Raw genomic sequence first — 24067 nt, 5'->3', positions numbered from 1 at the left:
TAATAATTAGTAATGATATATTTCGTATTTAAAATAAGATTACCTTTATTTATTATTTAAATGTTTCTTATGATGTAAATTGCTAATTAGTATCTGAGGAATCAAAATATATTTTTATTAAAAATTGAAACTACTTTAACACTTAATATTTTTAAAATTTAATTGATGATTAAGCAAATTAAGGTATGATTTAAAGTTTAATAATTGAATCATATTTGAATCACAATCGAACTACTTGTATTACTAAAGTAAAAACAAGGTTTAAACTTTTAGTTGTCTCTATTTATGTGAGGTTTTCCCATTTTGATCCCCTTCTTTTTAGAATCCCGAATTGAGTTCTTATAAGTGGTAATTTGAATCAATTGAGCCCCTCCCGTTAAATTTAGTTAACGGAGTTAAGTTTTTGCACAAGTTGGAGGATTACGTGTGATTTTATTTAAACGTGGCATGTTTAGACTTTAAATGTGACATTTGGGAAGTTCTTAAATTGAAATAATATGATTTCTGAAATATAGGATTTAGGGTTCTTTAGGGTGAAGCTTGCGCGAAGTCAATTTGGGTTCTTTGTTTTTGAAGATTGGAAAGCCCGTGAAGTTTCGAAACAGTGAAGTGCGAAAGTAGAAGTCGCAACAATGTCGATGGGTCATTCGTGTTCCTCTTCCACTTGCAATAAGTGTTGTAGAAAGCATTTGCGGTCTGTGATGCTTCGCTGATCTGTCATTTTGGAGAGAAGTCTGTGTTGAGGACTGTGAAAACCAGTAAGAATCGCGGCAAAAAATTTTGAAGTTGCCCTAGGTATAAGGTTGGAAGTGAAAATGGTGGATGCAACTACTTCAGGTGGTTCACTGATTGGGGAAATGAAGAAAGTCTTAGCTGTGAGGTGCTGGAAGCAAATGATGAGAGGTTGGTGAAGAGTTTTGAAAATGAAAGTGATAAGAAGATAGTTGGTGTGCAGAAAGCTGTGATGGGACTTCAAAGCTGGATGAAATTTTTGGTTGGGGTTGTTAGCGTTCTATGTGTGATGAACATCATTATAATTGCAATGTTGATGGGAAGAGCTTGATAATTTAGGTCTGTTTTGATATTAGTTGTAGGCTTGATAATGTTAATGTAGTTCTATTTAATGTAGAGGTTGCAATGTATTTATGTTTTCTGCTATGAAGATGTATCAGTTTCATATCTTTAATGAAATGATAATTTGGAAAAAATCAGTTCAATTGTTGTCTTTGTTTTGGTTTCATTTTGTTGTCAATAACATATAGGATGGTTTCCATACCAATCTATACAGCCTCCATGACTTTAACTGACCATATAAAGTTCAAAGAATGTTTCCAAGTTAGATTCCTTTATAGTATATTTGATGATACTGAAGTACATTGCACAAAACAGTTTTTGTGCTATTAACAATTTCATTGTAAATTTTGTATGTACAACATTTCAAGAAAGAAAAACACATGTCCTGCTTAATGGTTCAAAAGAAGCACAAGTCCAAGACACACATGGAAACTTCAGCTTAACAAGTGTATTACAGAAAAGATACTATGATGATAAATAATAAATTTTTAATTTACTTGCAATAAAGAAACTGTCAATGTTAGAACTCAACATTTGTATATTAATACGAAAAAGTAGTCATCCATTGTTCATACAAGTACCAATATGTAGGATACTTTAGGCTATTACATACTGAAACATTAAATCATTACTTATAAGACATGTCTATAAGATGATAAACATCAAATTTTGCCCTATTACATTTGCTACTACTAAAACATATAACATTCTTCAACTCTGAAGTGGTTCTTCTCCATCTAGTTCACCCTCAGGCAATGAACTGGGTTGTTGTCCCTCTTCCTGCACCTGGTTTCTCTTGGGGCAGTTTTTCCTGTTGTGACCCACTTCCCTATAGATGCGACCTCTCTTCAATAATCCCCCTTTTGACATTATGGTGCTACTTTTCTTCAACTCCCATTGCTCTAACCTCCTTTTCTTCTTAGGACGACCAGACATATGTCTTGTTGATGGAGGCATGACATCTTACCTCCTAGAGGTTGTTTCCATTAATGGGATATATAATGGAGGAATAAATTTCTTCATAGGTTGACTTCGTTGACCTCTTTGATACATCTCATCTCGTTCTCCCATTTTTGTGGGTGGGTTGCTATAGCTGCCCTCCACATAAGCCTTTTCATATTCTTTTCAGGGAATTTCTTCCTGAAGTTGACATATAAATGCCTTACACAAAATTTTTTGTGCAACTCCAGGAACAACATCTTGTACAGCTTGTAACAAACCCTGTGAATGAGTCATAAAAATGGTTAGATGGTATTGATTTCAATTCATTTCTATAAGATAAAAGTCAATAATAATAATGGAAGTTACTTTTGTTGATCTGATATGATTGTAAGTGAAGAACACACCTCAGGTTCACCCAGGTCTTCAATCAGTAACTCCATAAACCAAGTCCAAGTCTCCTTGTTCTCAACTTTTATGATTGCATACGCCAGTGGCAACATTTGGTCGTTTGCATCACGAGCCACAACAGTTAATAGCTCACCACGATGTCTGCCTTTCAAAAAGGCTCCATTAAGGCCAATGATTGGCCTACATGAGACAAAGCTATCTTTGCATGCCTTTAGGCATGTGTAAAACCTCTTGAATATTGATTTCCCATCATATGACTCAACTTTCAACTTGATTGTGGACCCAGGGTTTCTTGCTAATAACTCATGAGCATAATCATAAATTCTACTACATTGCTTACTGAAGGACCCTGCCACTTCGTCTGATGCATAGACTTTGGCCCTGTAAGCCATGTTCTTAGATATTGCTATGTTCCATTTCCTAGTAATTTTATCTCTAATATCAACTCCCTTTACATTACGATTCTCTCTCAGTGTTTTTTCCAATTTTCTACTAAGCCATTTTGCATTGAATAGTCGAAACTTGTGTTCCCTACTGCATGTATGCCTGTCAACCACAGTGCCCAGTTGTCATGACTTTGCTGCATCCATGAAACCAAAATACACCCTCCACGGACATTCTCCTTTTGATCCCAAACATTTAACCCTAATTCTTTTTTTATCATTTTTAACAAGTTTCAAAATTTTCTCATTTTCTACTGCATAACTTTTGATGGCATCAAGGATGTCTTGTTTATCCACAAAATATGTTCCCACTTCCCAGTTGAAATCAACCATTTGTTTTGGTATAGTAAACGTAGAAAATTGTCCATACCCTTCTTCATCCTCACTTTCTTCATCACTTATATCAGGAGAAGTTAAGTCCTCAGATTGTCGTTCGTCATTGAACCAACTGGAATCATTAATGTCATCTTCTTCCATATCTTACTCAGACCCAAGTAAAACAGGTTCAAACTGAACCTCCAAATTAGCAGAACTTTGACTTACATCACACTGCACATTTATGTCTACTAACCCATCCTCACTATTCATCTCACCATCATCATCATCACGTAATGTACTCCAATCATAGACTTCTACTTCTATATCCTCCAAGTGATGCACTTCTATTCTGTAAGCCTCACCATCTAACCTATCACCATCACCATCTTGTGCTTCTATCCTCTCAGCCTCAACTTCCTCAACCTCTATCCTCTCTTCATGCACTTCATCTATTGTTGTCCTCTCACCATCACCTTCCTCAACCTCTATCCTCTCACCCTCAACTTCAACTTCATCTGCTTCTGTCCTCTCATCCTTAACATCAGCTTCCTCAACCTCTGTCCTCTCACCCTCAACTTGAACTTCATCTGGTTTTGTCCTCTCAACCTCAACATCGGCTTCCTCAACCTTTGTCCTCTCACCCTCAACTTCAACTTCATCTGGTTCTGTCCTCTCAGCCACAACATCAGCTTCCTCAACCTTTATCTCTCTTCCTGCACTACATCTGCTTATGTCCTCTCAACATCTCCTTCATCAACCTCTATCCTCTCATCGTCATCTTCAGCTGCTTCTGTCATCTCAGCCTGACCAATAAAAACTTCTATCCTCTCACCATCAGCACCTACCCCCTCATCCAATTGTTGCCTCAAACCATTATCTATACCCTTAGCAAATTGTGCACCCTCACCACCCTCATTCACCTGAGGTGTAACTTCGTCACCTCCTTCATCAATGTTGTATTCAATCATGTGAATGACATCAGGTTGAGAGATAATGTGCACAACATATAAATGAACTTGTCCATTTAAGTGAGCTAAAGTAACCATATGCATGACACCTACGTCATCACACAATGCTTCTAGCCTATCATCTAATACAGGACCACATCCAACAGAAAACCACAATTCCTTAAAATCATTGTACCCAAGACTTTTCACTACACTCACTACAACAAAATAACTCCATAAGTCAGGATCAAAATACATTGTCTCACTTTCCCCTTCATACTTCAGGCACCCGTCATTCACGAACTTCCCCCCATGGTGAATAACAACCTCTATATCGTCCATCACACACAACACAATGAAGACTATTCTACACCTACAAATAAGCCTAAAACGACAAAAAACACCGCTTATTAAAGTGATAATGACAGAACAAACGAACTCTAACTATGGGGAACCACAACCGCAATATACAAACACCACATTTTCAGACAACCCCAACCGCACATTCAAAAAAGCATCCCCAGATAACAACAGAAACAACCGAATATTAAATTCATATCTATGTAAAGTAGACATACTAACCTTCCAACAAATTCCACTCCAACTAGTTCACGCACACCTACAACGATTTCGCAATTGACGTCCAAACTCTAATAACAAACCTTGAAAGCTCTAATCAAGTTTGTATGCTCTCCACTAAAGACTTCGCGCAAGCTTCTAATGCACTCTCCTCTCAGATTTCTAATCCCAAATTGAATTTGATTAAACCCTAAATCCCATTTCAGATTTCTCTAATTTTATATTATTACGTTTTACATAATTCCACGCATAAAGCCTAATCCATGCCAGGTTTAAAGTCTAAACATGCCACGTTTAAAGAAAATCACACGTAATCCTCCAATCTGTGCAAAAACTTAACCCCGTTAACTAAATTTAACGGGAGAGGCTCAATTGATTCAAATTACCACGTATAAGGACTCAATTGGGGATTATAAAAAGAAGAGGATCAAAATGGAAAAACCATACATAAATAGGGACAACTAAAGGGTTTAAACCTAAAAACAATGATCAAACAACTAATATTTTAATTTATAAAAGCTATATAAAAAATATCGACATAAAAGCTACAATTAAACATATAATAATTAAATCTTAATAAAATATAGCAATATTAGTTAATGATAATGAATTTACTCCAATGAAAAATAAAAAATATTTTATTGATAACTTAATAATTAATGTACGTACGTCAATTATAATTTTGGACTGAAAATTTGAAAATTGTGATTCGTTGTATATTATACAAATAACATTCTCCATAAATTTCACAATTTAATATTGGAAAAGCTCTGAAAAAGTACATTTAATATCAAATTAATAAATATTACTTCCTAAAAATAACTCTACAAATATCAACGATTACAAAATCATCGCATATTTTACATTCATTCAAATATAAAATCAGAATTTATGTTATATATATCACTTGTTTATCCTATGAAAACAAACTTAGAAAAAAGTTCAATAATTTTATAAGCCACATTTTAACACAATAAAAACAAAAAAAAAGTCGTTTATCCTTGTAATTTATAACATCCTAAATATATAATATTTAACTATATAAAAAACTCATTATATTTTAATATTTAAAAATATAGTCAATAAAAAAAGTATAAAAAAAAGTATAAAGTCATTAACCTAATATCAAAATAACTATAAAATGAACTTTATACAAAGTAGTTAAACCAAAACTATCTATGAGAGCTAGTCTAAAAAATACTAAATATTTGTAGTCCTCCGTCCAACGCTTAGCTCCAAAGAAAAATCATCTCCCTCTGCTTATACCCACCGGATGATTATAGCAAGGAAAGAAAGCAAAGGGAACATACAAACACAAATACAAACAAAATGGTAAGCTAGACATACAAGACAATTCATATATTACATCAACAAATTTAAACATTTATATGTAAATTTTCGGTTTGTGTGAAAGTTGATTTGTCGGTTTGGTCTTCCCCGAATGGTAGTCACCAACAATGGTAGTCAATTCATCGACAAAAAATTGGCCGAATTCTACAAGAATTTGGGGATTAAACATGACATCAATTCTCTAGAGCATCCATAGACGAACAGTCAAGTAAAAGCAGTTAACAAAACAATTATCGCAGAGCTGAAAAATGAGGTTGGGAGAAGAGAAAGGAGCTTAGGTAGACGAACTGCCCAAAGTCTTGTGGGCATACTGATGCACCCGCACAGGACTATTGAAGAGACGTCTTTTAACCTCACATATGGCACTGATGTCATGCTCCCCGTCTAGATAGGGGAGTCGTCCCTATGAAGGCAATTGGAGGATGTCCGGCTAAACAAAGGGGAGCTAAGGGCGAAGTTGGACACTTTGGATGAGCGACGAGAGTCGGCAATTGTACAATCAGAGGCCTGCAAACGATTAGTTGAAAAAAGATATAACACCAAGGTGCGACCTAGGAGCTTTCAAGAAGGAGACTTAGTATGAGAAAGACCAGTGAAGCAAGACGGTCGGCATATCCCTAACACTTGGAATGCTTCCCACTTGAAGTTTTATTTCAGTTAAATAACCGCTCATTGTAATTCCTTGTTTCATCAAAGTTAATACAATATTCATAGTATTTCACCCGAGCAATATTATGCACGAAGACTACTGACACCGAACAGACAACTGAATTCATTGAAGGAAAACCAAGTTGATGAATACAGTGTTCCAAAAGGACCCATTGTGAACTTGGTCGGGCGGTGAACGACGAGTTCACCACTGCCACCCGGTACAAATAATACTAACCTAAGTTAATGAACGAAGCGTTCCAAAAGGAACCACTGTCAACTTGATCGAGCGGTGAACGATGAGTTCACCAATGAACCACTGTCGCTCAATACAAATGATACTAACCTAAGTTGATGAACGGAGCATTCCAAATGGAACCATTGTCAACTTTGTTGGGCGGTGAACTACGAGTTCACCAATGAACCATTTTCGCTCGGTATAAACAATACTAACCTATGTTGATGAACGAAGAGTTCCAAAAGGAACCACTGTCAACTTAGCCGATGATGAACGATGAATGAGTAAAGAACATAATTATTGTAAACTCAGACAAGCATTAAATAATACGTTAGTCGAACGTCCATAACTTAAGTAGAAAATAACAAAACGATAAAGAAAAAAAGGAAACTATTGTATTAAATGAAATCTCGGGTTATACACCAATTGTATCAATGGGTCGATGGAGCAAACACTTTAACAAAATCTAAGTGTTTGTCGCCCGACCACATTCCAAAAAATATCAATCAACAAAAAATCACAAAAAGTCCCCTCCCTAGTGCTAGTCAAACCCATTTACTTATCATTGGTGCCATCATTGCCATCAACAGCCGACGGTTCTTCCTCACCAGCTTCTTCATCAGCGCTAACATCATTGTCAAGCATTTCATTAAGGGGGGTTAAATTCCCTTCATAAACTTCCTTCATCACATCAAAGCCCTCGGCATACGGGTCGACCCCCAGCAAGAAGGATGCTTCGCGGAGGGCCTTATTGAAACCCTCCTCGTGCTCGGTCACGACAGACGCATTTAAAACAGTGATCCTCTCATCTGCATGTGACAACTTAGCAGTTAGAGCTTTGTTCTCGGCAACCAGCTCTTGCTCCCTCTCCGCGTGCTTGGTCGCCATCACCTTCAGCTTGCCACACTCTTCAACCGCCCGGTCGTCCCTTACTTAAGCGATTCAGACCCTCTCGTCGGCTTCCTTCAGCTCACGCTTGGCCTCATCCAGCTCTAGTTGAAGATCAATGTGCTTTTTCTCGCACTCTTCACGGGCGATCCTTAACGACCTCCAACTCGGTGGGGCTTATAAGGCCGACTGGTCGAGCGTTTATTTTTCGAGGATCCCTTGTCCAATAAAAGGGATATAAAGGAAGGTCAACCTCATCACGGATTTCCAGCTAGCTAGATTCTTTCATTATAACCTTAAAATATCTCTTTTTGAACCCTCTCAAGGACTCTTAAAACGATTTGAATAAACAATTGTCTTTGACAGATGTTAGAGATACCCATCCTCGCTTAGCAAGTGGGCGGACATTGAAGTACTGGAGAAAAATGGGAATTGTAGGAGTAATCCACAATGCAGAGCAAACCACTACAAACGCCTGCATGAAAACCCAGTCGTTCGGGTATAGTTGAGAAGGGGCGACATTGAGCTCACAGAGGACGACCGCTTGAAAGGTTGCTAAAGCACCCGAACGAACATTTGGTTAAATAGATAGGTATACACGAAGAAGAAATCCTCTGCATTGGACCATTTCCCATGGAAAACCTGTTTGTTCTTTTGGCTAATACCCAATCGTATTAAGCAGGCATCCTCTTCATCTCGAACAGCGAACCCACCATTGCAAGTTCTTTAGAACACCATAGTCGAATACGTAAAGCCCAACGTCATGTGATGCATACCCGTATCCTCGAACGGTCGGCCAACTACCCACAGATACCTCATCATCATCGTCAATGTCGACCCTACCCAGAAGAAGGTCGAAAGCCACCCCATTAATAACCCTCTCCCAACCATAGATAGGGAACTGAGGCTTTGAGCTCGGGTAAAAAGATCGATCATCTCTACCCGCTGCACCCCTGCGACCTTTTCCCGATAACTCTTTAGACGAAATTATTATTACCTTAAGAAGAAAGAACGCGTAAAGCAAGTCAGAAGGTGTGCAAAGCAGAAGAAAGGAAAATAGTGAAAATGACGAGGCACTAACCCCCTATTTATAGAAAAATTTTGGAAAAAGCTCAACTCATCAAAACCGTTGAAATATGCCACGATGAACAACCTTGATTAAAAGACCTTCCCACTACCCAAGACAAGGATGGCACGCGTGCACGTCACGTGTTTTCCCGCCAAAATCGAATTCAAAAGACCGTCGAACGGCCTAATCCCAAACCACACTAGAGCGACAGTAACATCGCCCATAACAAACCCTAATGCCAACTTCGTCATTTAGGGATTGGGGGCCTGTGTACCATAGGGGGCCGAATGGCCTAAGAAAAGTGAGGCATACCACTCGAGGCGGACGACCTTGAAACAACAAGGATAACAGCACATTACCCAAATTGACAAATAAAGCCGAACGAACCCTTTGACGCTGGACGACATAGTTCGACAAACAAGTTTTCTTTATAAGGATTAAGGTAAATGGTAATTAGGGGTATTGGGCTGAGATTGGGCCAAGATTAAGGTTTCACTAGTCTCAAGCACATGCCAAAAACTATAAATATAAGTCAAAGATAAAAGGTAGGTAATCGCATTTACTGTGTATTTAATACCATTGCTTTGAACTTTTGTATCGACAATTTGCTGATTTAAGCATCAGAAACCTTTGGCAGGTATCCCTTCGGACAATGAAGTGAAGACGAAGGTTGGACGATCCGTTACCGGACGACATCACAGGAGAAATTGTGAAAGTGTTTGAAGTAACTCAACCTCATACCCGAAACAATTTTATTTTTTTAAACAACCCTTTAGAAGACAACAAATGATAATAAATATTTCTAAAAACACTTTCATCGCTTTCAAAATTTTAGTTTTCTATTTTTCTTTTCTTTTCTTGTATATGAAATCTCTATTTTTGTGAAATATAACTTAAATATATTTTCAATTGGCAATAAATTATAATTATATATTTTACTTTTTATTTAATGTCTTAAAAATAAGTTGTTATTTTTATTTTATTTTTGTTTCGGTTATTTGGGGCTAAGTCACCAAACGTTTCCACAATTTGTCTTCTTATCGTCCGGTCCCGCTCTAAGCTCTGTTGTCCGCTCCTACTGTCCGGGGGGAACCTGTCAAAGATTCTTCGATGCCAAAGTCAGTACGGAAACTGTTGGCGATTCGATGAAATAGTAATGAATGTGCAGTAAATGCAACCTATCTACCACTTACCTCTGACCTGTATTTATAGTTTTTGCTATGGGCTTGGGATTAGTGAAAAGTTAATCACAGCTCAATTCCAGCCCAATAGCTCTAATCATTATTTACCTTAATCTCCGTCTTAACAACCCGGTTTAGCGATCGGTCGGTCTTGCTCCGCCGTTTGTACGGTGAACCATCAGTACTCACCCAAGCGGAAGGACGAGAGGTGAATATTTACGCAAGCCGCCCGACAATGCTGTCAGAGGAGTAAAAAGATAGAAGAAACGTCGGTGGTCACCTAAGTCTCGGCGCTGCTTTCGGACCGCCCGGTCCATATGGTATAATTTTTTTTCAAATTAATTATCGCAATGTGAACTAGTTCATCTTGTTTTGATTATTTTCATTCAGTGAGTTAAGCTATCCTGTCTCATATAAGAAATGTAGATTAATTTTGTTAGTCTGTCCTATATTAATTTTTTAGAATAAATTACATACAAATGTTTTTACAATAACTTTTGTTAATATTTTACACTTTCAATTGTGTTTGGATTTGAAGATGTATTTAAAAGAGTGAATTATAGTATATTTAAGAGAAATATAGTATAATTGTTAATTTAGTCCAATTACATGGTTTGGTTCTTATTCATACGAGTTGGGACAAAAAAAAATTCACAAAGCCAAAAAATCCCATTAGAATAGCTCATATAGGACCAAAATATGGATGTTTCACCCTACACTTCCAAGTCATTCATCCTACAACTCCAAAGTTTTATAAAATGTCTACATTACCCCGTAATTAAGAATGTTTTAATATTTTTTTTCAAAAAAATAGAAGTGGTAAAAATTTCTTAATGGTTGTTAGTATGCACAAATATATTTTCTCTTATACTTCTGTCTTTCGCATTTCAAATATGCATCACATCTCATTTTTCCTTAGCTTTCTTCGTCTCTCCATTCTTTCACACACAGACCATCCCACTCGCAGTTCCATCTTCCTCTACCTTTCCTCTTCCTTTGTCCAACAACACACACAAGTAGCACACACAGGCACACAGTCGCGCGCATCTCTCTCCCTTTGCTTTCGTCTTCGTCTCTCCATTCTTGCAGACAGAGCGAACCTTCGTCGTACTGCAGCCACAACTTCGCAAAGGTGGTGCGTTCATTGAGATTCATTGACCTTTTGACATTTTGAGATTCATTGACCTTTCGAGCAAGTGGCACTTGTGTTGCTCATTTTCAGAATCTAATGTGTATAACTTTCCTTCTTTCTCTAGTGTCACTTGCTTTTGTCTACTTTTTCATGGTTGTTGCTTATGTCCCGATATTATGTGTACAAACTCATTATTTAAAGTTGCATTATTGAGCCTTAGTGTAAGTGTAAATATATTAGTTTTATATGTGATTGTGTTCCTTTCCAGAGTTTTCCATATTTATTGTAATCCATTTTATAAATGAAAAAAAAAAAGAAAAACACAAACGTAAAACATAAATCGAATCTCCATATCTGATCACTCTTCCATCGAATATTGACATCCGACCACACCTTTCTCGGATTTTCATATCCGATACAAATCTTCACAACTTTAATTTTTCTAAAATATTTATATTAAATATAAAAAATTCATAAAAAGTATTTTTTAACAATTATATATTATCTTAAATTATAAATTCATAAAAATTGATTTATAATTTTAAATATAATTATAAACTAATAAAATAATTATATAAGTAATATATAAAACTTTTATGTTAAATATTTAACCTAAATTGGATATGGACATGTGATAATCAAAGCATCAGATTTCCACAGCCGATACACGTATAATCGGATTCTCATATCTGACAGGCACATCTTCAGTTTTGTTTTCTAAATTAATTTTATTAATTTTAATAAATTCATACAATTAAATTTATATCAATTAAAAATTATATAATTATATTATAAACTCATACATAAATTTAAAAATAATTATAAACTAATACAACAATAATTAAACATATAACGAATATAATTTAAACATACATTAAAATTAAATATTACCAGAGGTGCAATTTAAATGGGGTGCTGGAGTGTAAGATTTCTTAATACAAACGAAAAAGGGTGTAAGGGTGCATGTTTGGTGATAGGGGAAAATGGAGGTGTATTCAATGCTCGAGAGAGAAATATTCAATAAAGATATAATTAATAAATAACCAACTAATTAATTAGGGATATTTTAGAAAATTAGATATGTAGGATGAGATGCTTATAAGATGAAACACCCCAAAATATCTCCAAACATCCTACGGGTCAGGTCAGGTCAGGTCATGGATCCTCTTTTTTAGAAGAATATTTATTTTGCATACAATAAAATTGCTTGTTACAATTCTAATTACTTTTAATTTGTCGAAAAAATTATACACAAACAATCACTTCATACAACTCCAAATCTAAAAATGATATTTTGACACAAATAATATTTTTATATTTATTTAATATTATCATTCTTTTTTCTTTCTTTCTAAAAATATACAATTTTTATCTTTTAGGATTATTTTACCTGTATAATGTATATCAAATAAATATAAATACATATCACTCTGTTTCGGCCAATGTAAGAAAACAAAAATATTAACTAAAAAATCTAGAACACAAATTCACACATTTTTTCATAGTAAAATCTTTTTAAGTAAGTTTATATTACATCTAATGTAAGAAATGCATTTTATACATTGACGATAATTATAATATATAAAATTAATTTTGAGTTTGTGTAAATTTAATTAACTAAAATAAAAATTAAAAAAAATATTAACATCAACATAAAAAGGTAATTAAAATAAATATTTATCAATATAAAACATTAATAAAAATATTAAAAATAAATAATTTAATTAACTTTAATAAATACTAAAAATAAATAGTTAGGGTTAGTTTAAACATTAATTAAAATAAATATTGAAAATAAATATGGTTTAATCATTCACTAAGTCCCTATTTTCGCATGGAATCTCAATTTCGTCCCTTTCTTTCTGAAAATATCAATTGGGTCCCAATTTTATGAAAATTGCAACAAATCGATCCTTTCCGTTAAATAGTGTCAAATGGCGTTAAAAAAATTTGAGTGGATGCTGAGATGACGAACGAACGCTCGTCCACCAGCGAACGAACGCTCGTCGACCACCGAACGAACGGTCGTCCAGTGTGGAACGAACGGTCGTCCAGTGTGGAACGTTCGTTGGTGGACGAGCGTTCGTTCGCTGCTGAACGAGCGTTCGTTCGCTGGTGGACGAGCGTTCGTTCGTCATCATAGCATTCACTCATCAATTTTTTTAACGCCGTCCAGCCAATTTAACGGAAAGGATCGATTTGTTGCAATTTTCATAAAATTGGGACCCAATTGATATTTTCAGAAAGAAAGGGACGAAATTGAGATTTCATGCGAAAATAGGGACTTAGTGAATGATTAAACCTAAATACAACTGGCGTGTAATGATTACAAAGTCTATATTAAAATAAGATGATAAATTCTAAATATAAAGACGGTTACTGTTTCTACCGTTTTTATTCTCTCACAAAAATATCGGATGAAATGACTATTTTGTAATTAATTGTTCATTAAATAAGTGTGATCATAATATAAGATAAAAAATTTATATCTTTTAACAACATTTATTAAAATAAGACAATTATTCTTAACACATATTAATAAAAACATATATTCAACCAAAAGATAATGTTGGTTTGTTTCTCTTTTCTTTTCATCTATTTATAATAATATCAAATTAATGTTTTTCCTTTTTAACATCTTTATCTTAAAAATTGAAAAAAATAAAAAAAATACAAGTGCTTAATAATTTTTGAACTTTATATATAGTTTATGTCTACGTCGTTGCGAATTAATAAATAAATTATAATTAATATTAAATTATATATTATATATTTTATTTAATAACAACATAATAAAATGATATAAAAAGATTAAAAACTATAATATATTAGATTATATAATGAAATATATAATTTTATGTGTACATAATTTTTTTTCTCTAAAACTTAATTAAAATCTTGTAATAAAATCAAACTTACGTTAACTTTAAATTTAGTCCACTTAAGAGAAAACTTTGAGAGTTAAGATTTTTCTTCTACCCCAATAAAGGGGTCTCTTAAAAGAGAATTGATATATGCATATATATTTATGAATGAAAATTCATTTTCTTATTGTATTTTTTGAATTTGTGGTCTCTTAAAAGAGGACTGATAAATGCATATATATTTATGAATGAATATTCATCTTTTTATTTTATTTTTTGAATGATTTTAATAGATCACGTATGAGGATGACAACGAGTTGGGTCGGATACAAATAATGTATATTCGCAACCCTGCAAAGTAAAAACTTCATTTGTAACTTTCCCGCTACCTATGTGGGTATCAGTTTCAAAAAAATTCGTGAGTACTTTAAAATCTGCGTGTACTCGCAAATGTTAAAAAATATATTTTTATACATTTTAAAAATACAATATAAAATATAATATGAATTAAATTAAATATAAATTAAAATTTATTTTTAATTAAATTTAATCTAATAAAATATAAATTAATTTTATTTTAAAATTAATTTAATTAAATCAAATTATTATTTTTATTTTGTGAGTAAGGAAATTGAATAGTATACTTACACCCAACCTATTTATAAATCAGTATTAAAATATCCACAGCCCCAAATCTCAAATAATAAATACCCAGTATACCCACGAGTACAAATTATTTTGTGATCCCTAGTGACATATGTATTTAATTTCACGTCTTTTCATTTCTGCAAAAGTTTTGGCAAGGGTTACTCACAAATTACCGATCTTATTTATCTTCAGATTGGTCAAAGTAAACACAATTCCCACTCGCTCTTCTTCGTCCGTGAAAAAGAAATCAATTGACCTAAATATACCATAACTAAAGGAATAATAAAATAAATTAAAAAATTATATCTAACTTACATATTAAAATATAATAAAACTTTATTACGTGTTATATATGTCATTCTGACTCATCCTTTCACCCATCCACAATGTTACGTGGAGCATGTCCAAATAAATCAAATGATTTATAAATACTTAATGAGGGTTTCTCCCTATACCATCACACACTTCTATCCGCACCTCCCCAAATTTTTTTTATTTTTCAAAAATATCCTTAGGTAAATATATTTTACTTTTACCATTTAATTTCTTTTTAAACCCTAATTCCATTTTAATTTTCCCCTTTTACTCTTCCTTCAGTCGTGCCCCACTCCTCCACCCCCACACCACATATCAACATTTTCTCTTTCCCTTTCCTTGTGTTGTCTTCTTGTTCCTTTTCTCTTCTCTTTGAATTTATTTTCCATTTTCAGTGCTTCTATCCAGTCATTGAGAGGTGAGACTCGTGTTCATTTGTTGAGGGTGTGCCTGGTTCGTTTGCGGAGGGGTGTGGTGGTTTGAAGCTCTCGTGCTCTTTTTCGTGGCTGAAGATCAGGTTGGTTTCTCTTTCTCCTTTAATACTTTACATGTATTTCGTTGTTATTTAGGTGTTGTGAACATGTTAAATTTGTTTATGTTTTTGGTTTGTTGTATCTTGACATGGTTTGTGAAGAAAATAAAAGAAGAGAGTGTTAAAGGTCGTGAACATATATGGAAAATGCGTTGGCCTTCAACATTCTCTTCTTTTTTATCTTATTAATTAATTTTTTTAGATTTATTTATTTAGACTTTAAAATATTTTTATGTATAGCTTATTTAATAATTTTTATAAATTTATTTATAATTAATAAAAATTGGTAAACGGTTAAAAAAATTTAAAAGAAATTGTTGAAGCCATCAATGGATATGAGAGATCCGTTGGGCCTTCAACGAATGTCGATATTTGTTTACCCTTTAACGGATTAATTACGATATCCGTGGAAGGGTTTCGATATTTGTTTAAGAGTTCAATGGATATTGATATTCGTTTTCAGGATATTCAATTATTTGTTCACACCTGGGACGATCTCTTGCTAGCCACCACCACCGGACCACCTTGTTGCACCACCACCAAGCTCTGCCACCTCCAAACAAGCACACCGCAAGAAGCACAACCAAGAGGCACACCACCACTCACAAGCACACCACCACACTCAAAGGGAAAAACAAGCACACCACCATTCTTAGAAGGGAGAAGAAAGAAGAGGAAATGTGATTTCCATGGTGGGAGTAATGGGGTCGGGAGTGCATACATATAGTGGTAACCACTAATGAAGTGGGTAGATGTTGGTGAAAAGTAAATATTTTTTAACTATAACCATTTAAATTTTTTATAGGAACAAAAAGGGAATGAGGAAGTGAAGGTAGAAGTGTGTGGTGGTGGAGGGAGAAACCCTCATACTTAATTTGTCTTGTGTTTCTTCTAATGGATTAACAAACCAATTTATATGACCCGTGTTACAATGATCCCTATTTTTAACAAATATAATAAAATATAATAAGAAACATAATATTTAAAAGTAGGAAAAGTTATCTTAAACCCAGGTAAGATATAATTAATGTAAGCAAAAATAAAATGAAATATTATATAATTTGAATATATGATTAAGTTTAGTTGATAAAATTGAGTGTTTGATATGTGAGTATCATGATTACATAAATTAATATTGACATGGTCGTTATTGGATTGGGTTGCATTACAGGGAAAATATTGAATTTTATTGTTAGAAATAATTATTTGTTGGTTTAATAGCCAATTTTGTTCCCACTTTGGTTGAAAAATCTCAATTTAGTCCCTCGTTATAAAAGTGTTTTAAATTAGTCCTAACTTTTAAAATAGTGGGTCAGATTGGTCCCTTTCGTTAAATATAAGTTAACGAAATTAATGGATGATGATGTGACACAGCTTAAAGCTGATGTGTTAGATTGGTCCCTCGTTAGCTTTAAGTTGTGTCACATCATCATCCATTAATTTCGTTAACTTATATTTAACAGAAAGGACCAATCTGACCCACTATTTTAAAAGTTAGGACTAATTCAAAACACTTTTATAACGAGGGACTAAATTGAGATTTTTCAACCAAAGTGAGGACTAAATTGGCTATTAAACCTTATTTGTTTTATTTAACTTTTAAGATTTGATATGTATTTCTGATTTTTTTTTCTAGTTTTGGTTGTATGGTTTAAGGATGGAAAACTAACGGATTAAATGAAAGTTTATTATGATAAAATAATCAATTAAAAAATATCTTGAATTTGTTGATGCATCATTGTCATGCAATATAAATGAGTTAAAAATATAATTGAACTATAACATGTTGGTTCATTTTCTTTTTGTTAAAAAAAGTTATATTCTAATTATTAATTATAAATATAGTAATACCCTAGCTACTAATATTCACTGAATAAGTTTTTTAAGTAGTACCCAATGATTCTAGGATGCCTTTCAATGGTAAAGACTTTTGGAGTTTACTAGAATAAATTTTTTTAAGTGAGAACCAGCAGATTTGAGACACAAGTCAATGCCATCATAAAATAAAATTAAAAGAATTGCCCATGTGAATTAAATTGACTAATTGAACCCTTTTGAGTTAATTAACTTTTTTTTTCTTACATCAAATGGGTATATTAATAATTAGGCTTAGAAAGTTTTAAATACCATTTGATATATTGAAAATAGATTCATGCATTCATACATCACTAAAGTCATTTACAAACTAACCAACACAATTTTAAACCAATTCAACCAATATCACAGTCAATTTATCACATTGATTCCTCAATTGCACACACATTAGTTCATAATATTCAAATCACAATCATGCATAGAAAATTTATCAGTTTTCTTCACTTAGAGGAAAAATCTCTAAATCGAATACAACTTTAGTTCTCACAAGATGTTTTCGTTACACATAAAAATATTTATCAAAGATCATAATGCATCCTCATTATTATAAGCAAAATATAGATTCATCTTGATCTATTTTGAATCACATGCATGGACCAAAGAATCACACATAACACAAAACATTATAGTGACTCAAAAATGAACAAAATGTAAACTTATTTTATTTTGAACTTTGATCCGTTGGATTTGTACATACAACTTCATGCAAGGATCATTTTTATTGTCTTTGTTCTTAGACAAAAGATAGGATCAAAGATATAAAAAATAGAGATTTTAGAAAAAAATAAAATAAATTAGAAAGATGATGATTTCAACTATAATGTTTGTATAAATAATAATTTTGATCATAATTTGAAAAAACAACATTACTTTATTTTAGAAAAATTTGTGACGAAATTAAATAAAAAAAACTTATTGAAATTAAATTGAATACAAAATAATGACACTTGACACTCAGAGTAACATGTGACATTCATATTGACACGTAACATTGATTTATCTTATATGATACTCACATGTGTTATGACACGGATTTGACACTTAAACAAAAAAAATAGTTACAAAAAATAATAAAAGAAAACACTACAAACATGTTAAAAAAATTTAAATACTATCGATATAATTTTAACGATAATAACATAATTGAATTATTTTTTAAAAATTTAATTTAATTAAAATAAAAACGAAAATAATGACTTACTTGAATTTTTTAATCAAAATTGAAATCAAATAATTAATTAAGTCAAATTGTATTTATAGCTTATTATTTTAAATAATAAAATAATTAAGTGTTTTTTAAATTACTATTACTTTTTATTATTTTTATTAATTTTTACAATTTTTTCTGTCTTTAAAGAAACAATTTTTTACTACAAAGTTACATATTTTGATAAAATTAAATTTCACTCATTTTGTGAGTAATAGCTGATTGAATGATTAGAAAAATACGTAGAAACATAAATGTTACTATATTTAGGAATGAAAAAATTAACAATTAAATGATACTCGTTTTGTGAGACACTTTAAACCATGGGAGATAATATACAATATGAATGTACAAATACAACATGATAAAATTTACCTTCGTAGAATAAGCAACACATCTTAGTTTTAGGAAAATGAAAAACTCCTACCACTGGATACTATTTCAATACAATTGGGCTTGTAAAAGTATTAAATGACCTGACAATATGCATTTAAATTATAATGGAAAAATATGTAGTAATTTATGAAAAAAATTTAAGTTGTAGCATAACTATGGAGAGCTTATATTTAACTAAAGAAAAAATAATTAAAGTTATATAATTGTAAGTTAATTTTCACGTCGTGATTATCGTCTTAATATTTGTTGTTTTACCTTATGCTTCCAATAATTTTATTCTCTACTTTCCATTTGAAATTTGATAAGAAATATAAAAATTGTTGATCGAATTTCAAAATTTGATAAAAAAATTAAAAAATCTTTCATCATATTTCGAAATCTATAAAGAACAAAATTTTCATCAATATTTGTAAAGTAAAAAAATTGAACTGTAAGTATTTTCGAATTGTGAAAACAGTTTTAAAATTAAAAAAAAAATATTCAAAAGTGTAGGTGAAATGATTGGAAGTACATGATAAAAGAATCTCTTGACATTTATGAGAAACAAACTCTAGTGATTGTAATTTTATTCAAGTAATACAAAACGTATGTAAAAGGTTCAATGTTACATTTAAATATATTTTTAAAAATAAAGATCAATAAATTTTTTATATGACAAAATAAAAAAGAAATGGAGAGAATTTCTTTATGTTAGAGTAACCTTCATTTTATGTACAATATTTATTTGTGTAAAAATTTCAAAAGTTGTTATTTTTGAAGTAGTTTTAGCTATTCTCAAACAAAAATGATTTTTGTTCCAAAACTTATAATTTTGAAACGCCAACAAGTCCTCCTAATGAATGATTATTTTGATTAAAAAAACGAAAGAAATTTAATTGGTGAGGAAAAAAGACGCTAAAATGAAATGGATTAAATTGTCTTAAAAGAAAATAAAAGAGAAGGAGGAGATAAGAACAAAAAATAAAATAAAAAAGAAATAAAGATTTAAAAGAAAACAATAAATAAAGGTGGAAGGTTCCCTTGTTGAGTAGTAGAAGTAGTAGTTAATATGCAGCAATAGCATTCTTGAATCCCTACCATTTCATTTTTACCTATCCAAACCAAATCATGTCTCAACTCTCACAGGTAACCGCCCATCCCCTTCTCTAATGCTCTTCTCCCCACCCAGATTCGCCCTTTTCCCCTCTTTTTTATCGCAACCATGAGCGTTCCTCCGCCGTCCACGGCGGCGATGTGGACGCCGTTCACGGCGGCCCAGTGGCACGAGCTGGAGCACCAGGCTCTCATCTTCAAGTACCTCAAGGCGGGGCTCTCCGTTCCGCCCGACCTCCTTCTCCCCATTCGCAAGAGCCTCCAATTCATGGCACACCCATCTCGTGAGTAATCGCAAACAATGACCTATTTTGCGTTTTGTGCCTCTTATTTATGTGAAGTTTGAGTCTTTATGGTTTTTCTGCAGTTGGGGGGTACTATGGGAAGAAGATAGACCCTGAACCGGGTCGGTGCAGGAGAACCGATGGGAAGAAGTGGAGGTGTTCGAGGGATGCTCACCCTGACTCCAAGTACTGCGACCGCCATATGATACGACGTCGTTACCGTTCAAGAAAGCCTGTGGAATCTCAACCTCACTCTTCTTCTGCTTCTTCAAACCCTGTTGCTGCTTCTGCTTCTGCTGCTTCCTCTGCAACGGGTTCTGCTACATCTTCTGCAACTGGTTCTGCTGCTGCATCTGCGACAACCCTCAACACCCTTCCTTTGCATACCAATGGTGCTCGGGAGGGTTTCACTTTCACCCTTGGGAACAGCGCCACCACTGCCACACCCACACTCCCCCACCTTCACATGGACCCCCTCACTCTTTCAGGTGACAACACCAAGAAAACTTACCGGTATGTATGCCCATTCGCCTCTTTCAGATTGAGCCCTTTGTGAGAGTTTTTGAATTGATTACCTTTTTTTTTACTTTACCGTATTTAATTATGTGTGAATGGCATCTGAAGGCGAGCCGCCGTGTAATCCATGTACTCGACCTCATCAGGAGAAACAAGACTGTTGCTGATGTTGTAGTGTGAATAGGGTAGGGTATTGTGTGTATGTACATTTGTCTTTAAGGGCGTTTGACTTTTGGGGTTGTGGTAATGATTGCTGTGATTTTCTAGTGGAGTGTGTGGGTGTTTTACTTCACGGTAACAGGTAGTGTATTATTATGTTATAGTTCTGTACAGCAAACATGGTAGCGGTGATGTTAAGTTACCTAACATGTGGACCATTATGATGTGTGGGGTGAGATTCTGGGAGTGAGGTGTAAGTTATCTGCCTAGAGTTTGGGTTAGATTTGTATTCTATTCAACTTGATTTGTCTCTATTTTGATAAGATGCAGTGCCGATGAGCTATCTTCATAAATTCATTTTGGCGTTTTTTTTCCCAAATCTTTTTGCATACATTTTGAAGCAAATTTCAACTTTGCCCCTTAGAAACGGCATCCGAGTTCTGATAAGCTATCTTCTTAGATTCAACTGTGAGTTTTTTCCTATAGTTTCCGTCGTGTTCAATGAATGCTTTGAAGCAATTTTCAATATTGACCCTTTGAGACCGCATGCAAGTTCTGATGAGCTATCTTCATTAATTCAACTGTGTTTTTTCTCCCAAAACTTTTTTGCGTGTTCAATGAACCACTTTACCCCTCAGAAACAGCATATAAGTTTTCCATTTTTTTTGGGTTTGCATTTAATCAGATGTTGTAGTTTATTGTTGAACATTTGTGAAGTTCTTGATTTTCTTGTGACCATGTTCTGGATGTTCTCTGAGATCATGAGGTGGGGTTTCAGGTTTAGATATTCAAGTATTTTGTTGAAATGTTTTTCATGCTTGAAACATATTGTAAGAAATGTAGGCCATTTTTCACCTTGCCTTGTCACAGTGAATGATGTAGTATCATGGTGTAATTTGATAAAATTGGAAATCAAGGATTTACCAATGATTGCATGGTAGCAAACTGAAATTATAGCGGTGCATTGATGTTTATGTTTGATGCAGTTAATGCAATGGTAAAAGGTAGCTTTGTTTTGGTGGACCATGCATCCAAATAGTGATAGATAGTTGTCTGGTGACTTGGGATAGGTTTTCTAAGGGAATATTGAAATTTTCTATTTTCTCTAATTGTTTGGTGAAGTTATTTTTCAACGTTGGTGAGCGCTACTCGAATCTTCCATTTCCTTCAATGTCCTCCATCTTGTGCTTCATGCATTATTGTTTTCCTTCCCTACTACTTTGAGATACAATTCTAATAAAGCTTTGTGATAGTTTACTATTTTGTGTGTGTGAATAGAAACTAATTGATATTTGATACTGTTAATGACTAAGACATGCATGCTTTGAAGGTGACTTTTTTTATTTGTAAAGTAAAAAGAAAAAAGGTGTTATGAAAATCAGAGGGAAGATAACGATCAATCTCATTAAAGTACGTGTTTCTTATTCATCATAAGGAACTGGTGTAATTTGAGGTCATTTGGATATTGACTTATTTTTGTGAAGATAGAATCAGGGAGCATCTAAACTGCCCTGTGCAGAGTATGTAAGAACAGTTTTCTTCTTGTCAGTAGTGTCTAAATCATTCATCTCAATAGATCCATGTGCAGCCGGTTGCTTTTTCATTTCATGGCTTCAGTGACCCAGCCTCTAAGTTTAAGATCCATGTGTATAAATTTTGATAATTTTTTCTTCAAAATTTCTAAAATCTTTTGGTAATTTCCTGTTATGCGTACTTGAAATAAATGAAACATCATGATGTTAAAAATAAACACTCCACAGGTTTGGACTGAACTCAGAAGCAGATGAACACGTCTTACAGAAAGATCTGGGAAGTGTGAGATATCAAGGTTATGACTTCACCTCAGACAGCATGTGGTCTCATATGTCTCCAATTCCATCAAGTACTGTTTCGGAATCGAGAAGTGGTTCTACCATGCTGGGCAACTGCTTCCAACAGCAAACAATGCGAGATGCCGAGCTGTTGAACCTTGAAACTGCAAGGACCAAAGACCTTATATTTAGTAGCCAGTTAAGTTCAGCAGGTAGTTTGAAACAGGAATATCAGTCTCCTCAGTCTCTCTTCAGTGACTGGGACTGGAAGAAGGATTTAACTTCCTCTGCCATCGAGTATAGACCCAACAAGGATTTTAACTGCAATCCAGATGCCAATGTTGATTAAAATGGTTCTTTACAAGGCTTGGAAGGAGTGTTTTGTGTCTTGATGTGTGCAGCATCCACCGAAGGAAACATTTGAATCAGGAACTGGTCCCCCACCACCCTTTGTTTTTTCCCCCGAATCCATGGAAAATACAGGTCCTCAGGAAGTGATAAATTTTCATTCATAGCATTCAGACACCCGAGGAATGATGTTTTAATTTCGTGTTGTTCTCTTATATATCTTAAATACTTAAATACTTGAAGGAGTTATGCGTTCTTTACTTGTAAACTTGTAATATTTGTGTTTAGTTTGAGTGGTGTGTTCCTAATGATTGATTGTTAGAGGGGGGTTATGGTATTTTAAGGCAAGAAGGAAGTTTTAATTAGAATTGAATGAATGATTTATAATGACCAACATTCTTGAGCATGAGAATTGGGCGGTGTGATTTAAAGGCAAGGTGGTAGCATAAATGGGGACGTTGGAATGAGTGTAGAGCATTGGAAGTGATGAGCAATAGTGGAGAAGAGAGGGGCAAATAGTGGTTTGCATCGGAATTTAGATGCTAAAATAGCAGTGAAGTGGTGCTATCATAGCTACAGCCAACAGGGGTTATAAATGACCTCTGCAGTGGTTGTTGGCATATTAATGTTTCATTTTCGATTAGCAATTCGAGGTAGAGAGGCGCTGTTGGATTTGCTGTTGGCGTTTCATAATGGTTTTTAACCCATTCTCCCTTCAAAATCTTTTTTTTCTACTTTTTTAATTCCATTTCATTGTCAGCCAGAACAATAAAATATCCCTTTTTAGTTCAAAAGGAAAATCC

General features: G+C 33.7%; 2 protein-coding genes across 2 annotated transcripts; one reads left to right on the top strand and one right to left on the bottom strand.

Annotated features, from left to right (window-relative positions):
* Nucleotides 1–2093: 2093 nt before the first annotated feature.
* LOC148192133 (uncharacterized) lies at nt 2094–2816 on the bottom strand. Its single transcript, XM_088100015.1, has 2 exons — nt 2383–2816; nt 2094–2295 (listed from the first exon to the last, which is right to left on the bottom strand). Exons 1-2 carry the CDS (start codon nt 2814–2816, stop codon nt 2094–2096), a joined length of 636 nt encoding a protein of 211 aa, XP_087956141.1.
* A 17267-nt stretch (nt 2817–20083) lies between these two features.
* Nucleotides 20084–23551, top strand: LOC124823411 (growth-regulating factor 3-like). Its single transcript, XM_047295602.2, has 3 exons — nt 20084–20430; nt 20514–20943; nt 22866–23551. Exons 1-3 carry the CDS (start codon nt 20256–20258, stop codon nt 23263–23265), a joined length of 1005 nt encoding a protein of 334 aa, XP_047151558.1. The 5' UTR covers nt 20084–20255; the 3' UTR covers nt 23266–23551.
* Nucleotides 23552–24067: the final 516 nt, after the last annotated feature.

The sequence above is a fragment of the Vigna umbellata genome, chromosome 10 (genome assembly GCF_029865625.1).
Source record: "Vigna umbellata cultivar VRB3 chromosome 10, Vumbellata_1.0, whole genome shotgun sequence".
In the NCBI taxonomy this organism is placed as follows: domain Eukaryota; kingdom Viridiplantae; phylum Streptophyta; class Magnoliopsida; order Fabales; family Fabaceae; genus Vigna; species Vigna umbellata.
The sequence above is the reverse complement of the archived record's forward strand: the minus strand, read 5'-3'. Positions and strand labels throughout refer to the sequence as shown.

What these genes read in the sequence shown, in the direction of transcription:
- LOC124823411 (XM_047295602.2), top strand. Translation starts at nt 20,256, where the DNA reads ATGAGCGTTCCTCCGCCGTCCACGGCGGCGATGTGGACGCCGTTCACG. An exon ending in ATTCATGGCACACCCATCTC is followed by an intron (nt 20,431 to 20,513) that starts GTGAGTAATCGC and finishes GTTTTTCTGCAG; the next exon opens with TTGGGGGGTACTATGGGAAG. An exon ending in AACACCAAGAAAACTTACCG is followed by an intron (nt 20,944 to 22,865) that starts GTATGTATGCCC and finishes AACACTCCACAG; the next exon opens with GTTTGGACTGAACTCAGAAG.
- LOC148192133 (XM_088100015.1), bottom strand. Translation starts at nt 2,816, where the DNA reads ATGGCTTACAGGGCCAAAGTCTATGCATCAGACGAAGTGGCAGGGTCC. An exon ending in ATCATATCAGATCAACAAAA is followed by an intron (nt 2,296 to 2,382) that starts GTAACTTCCATT and finishes ACTCATTCACAG; the next exon opens with GGTTTGTTACAAGCTGTACA.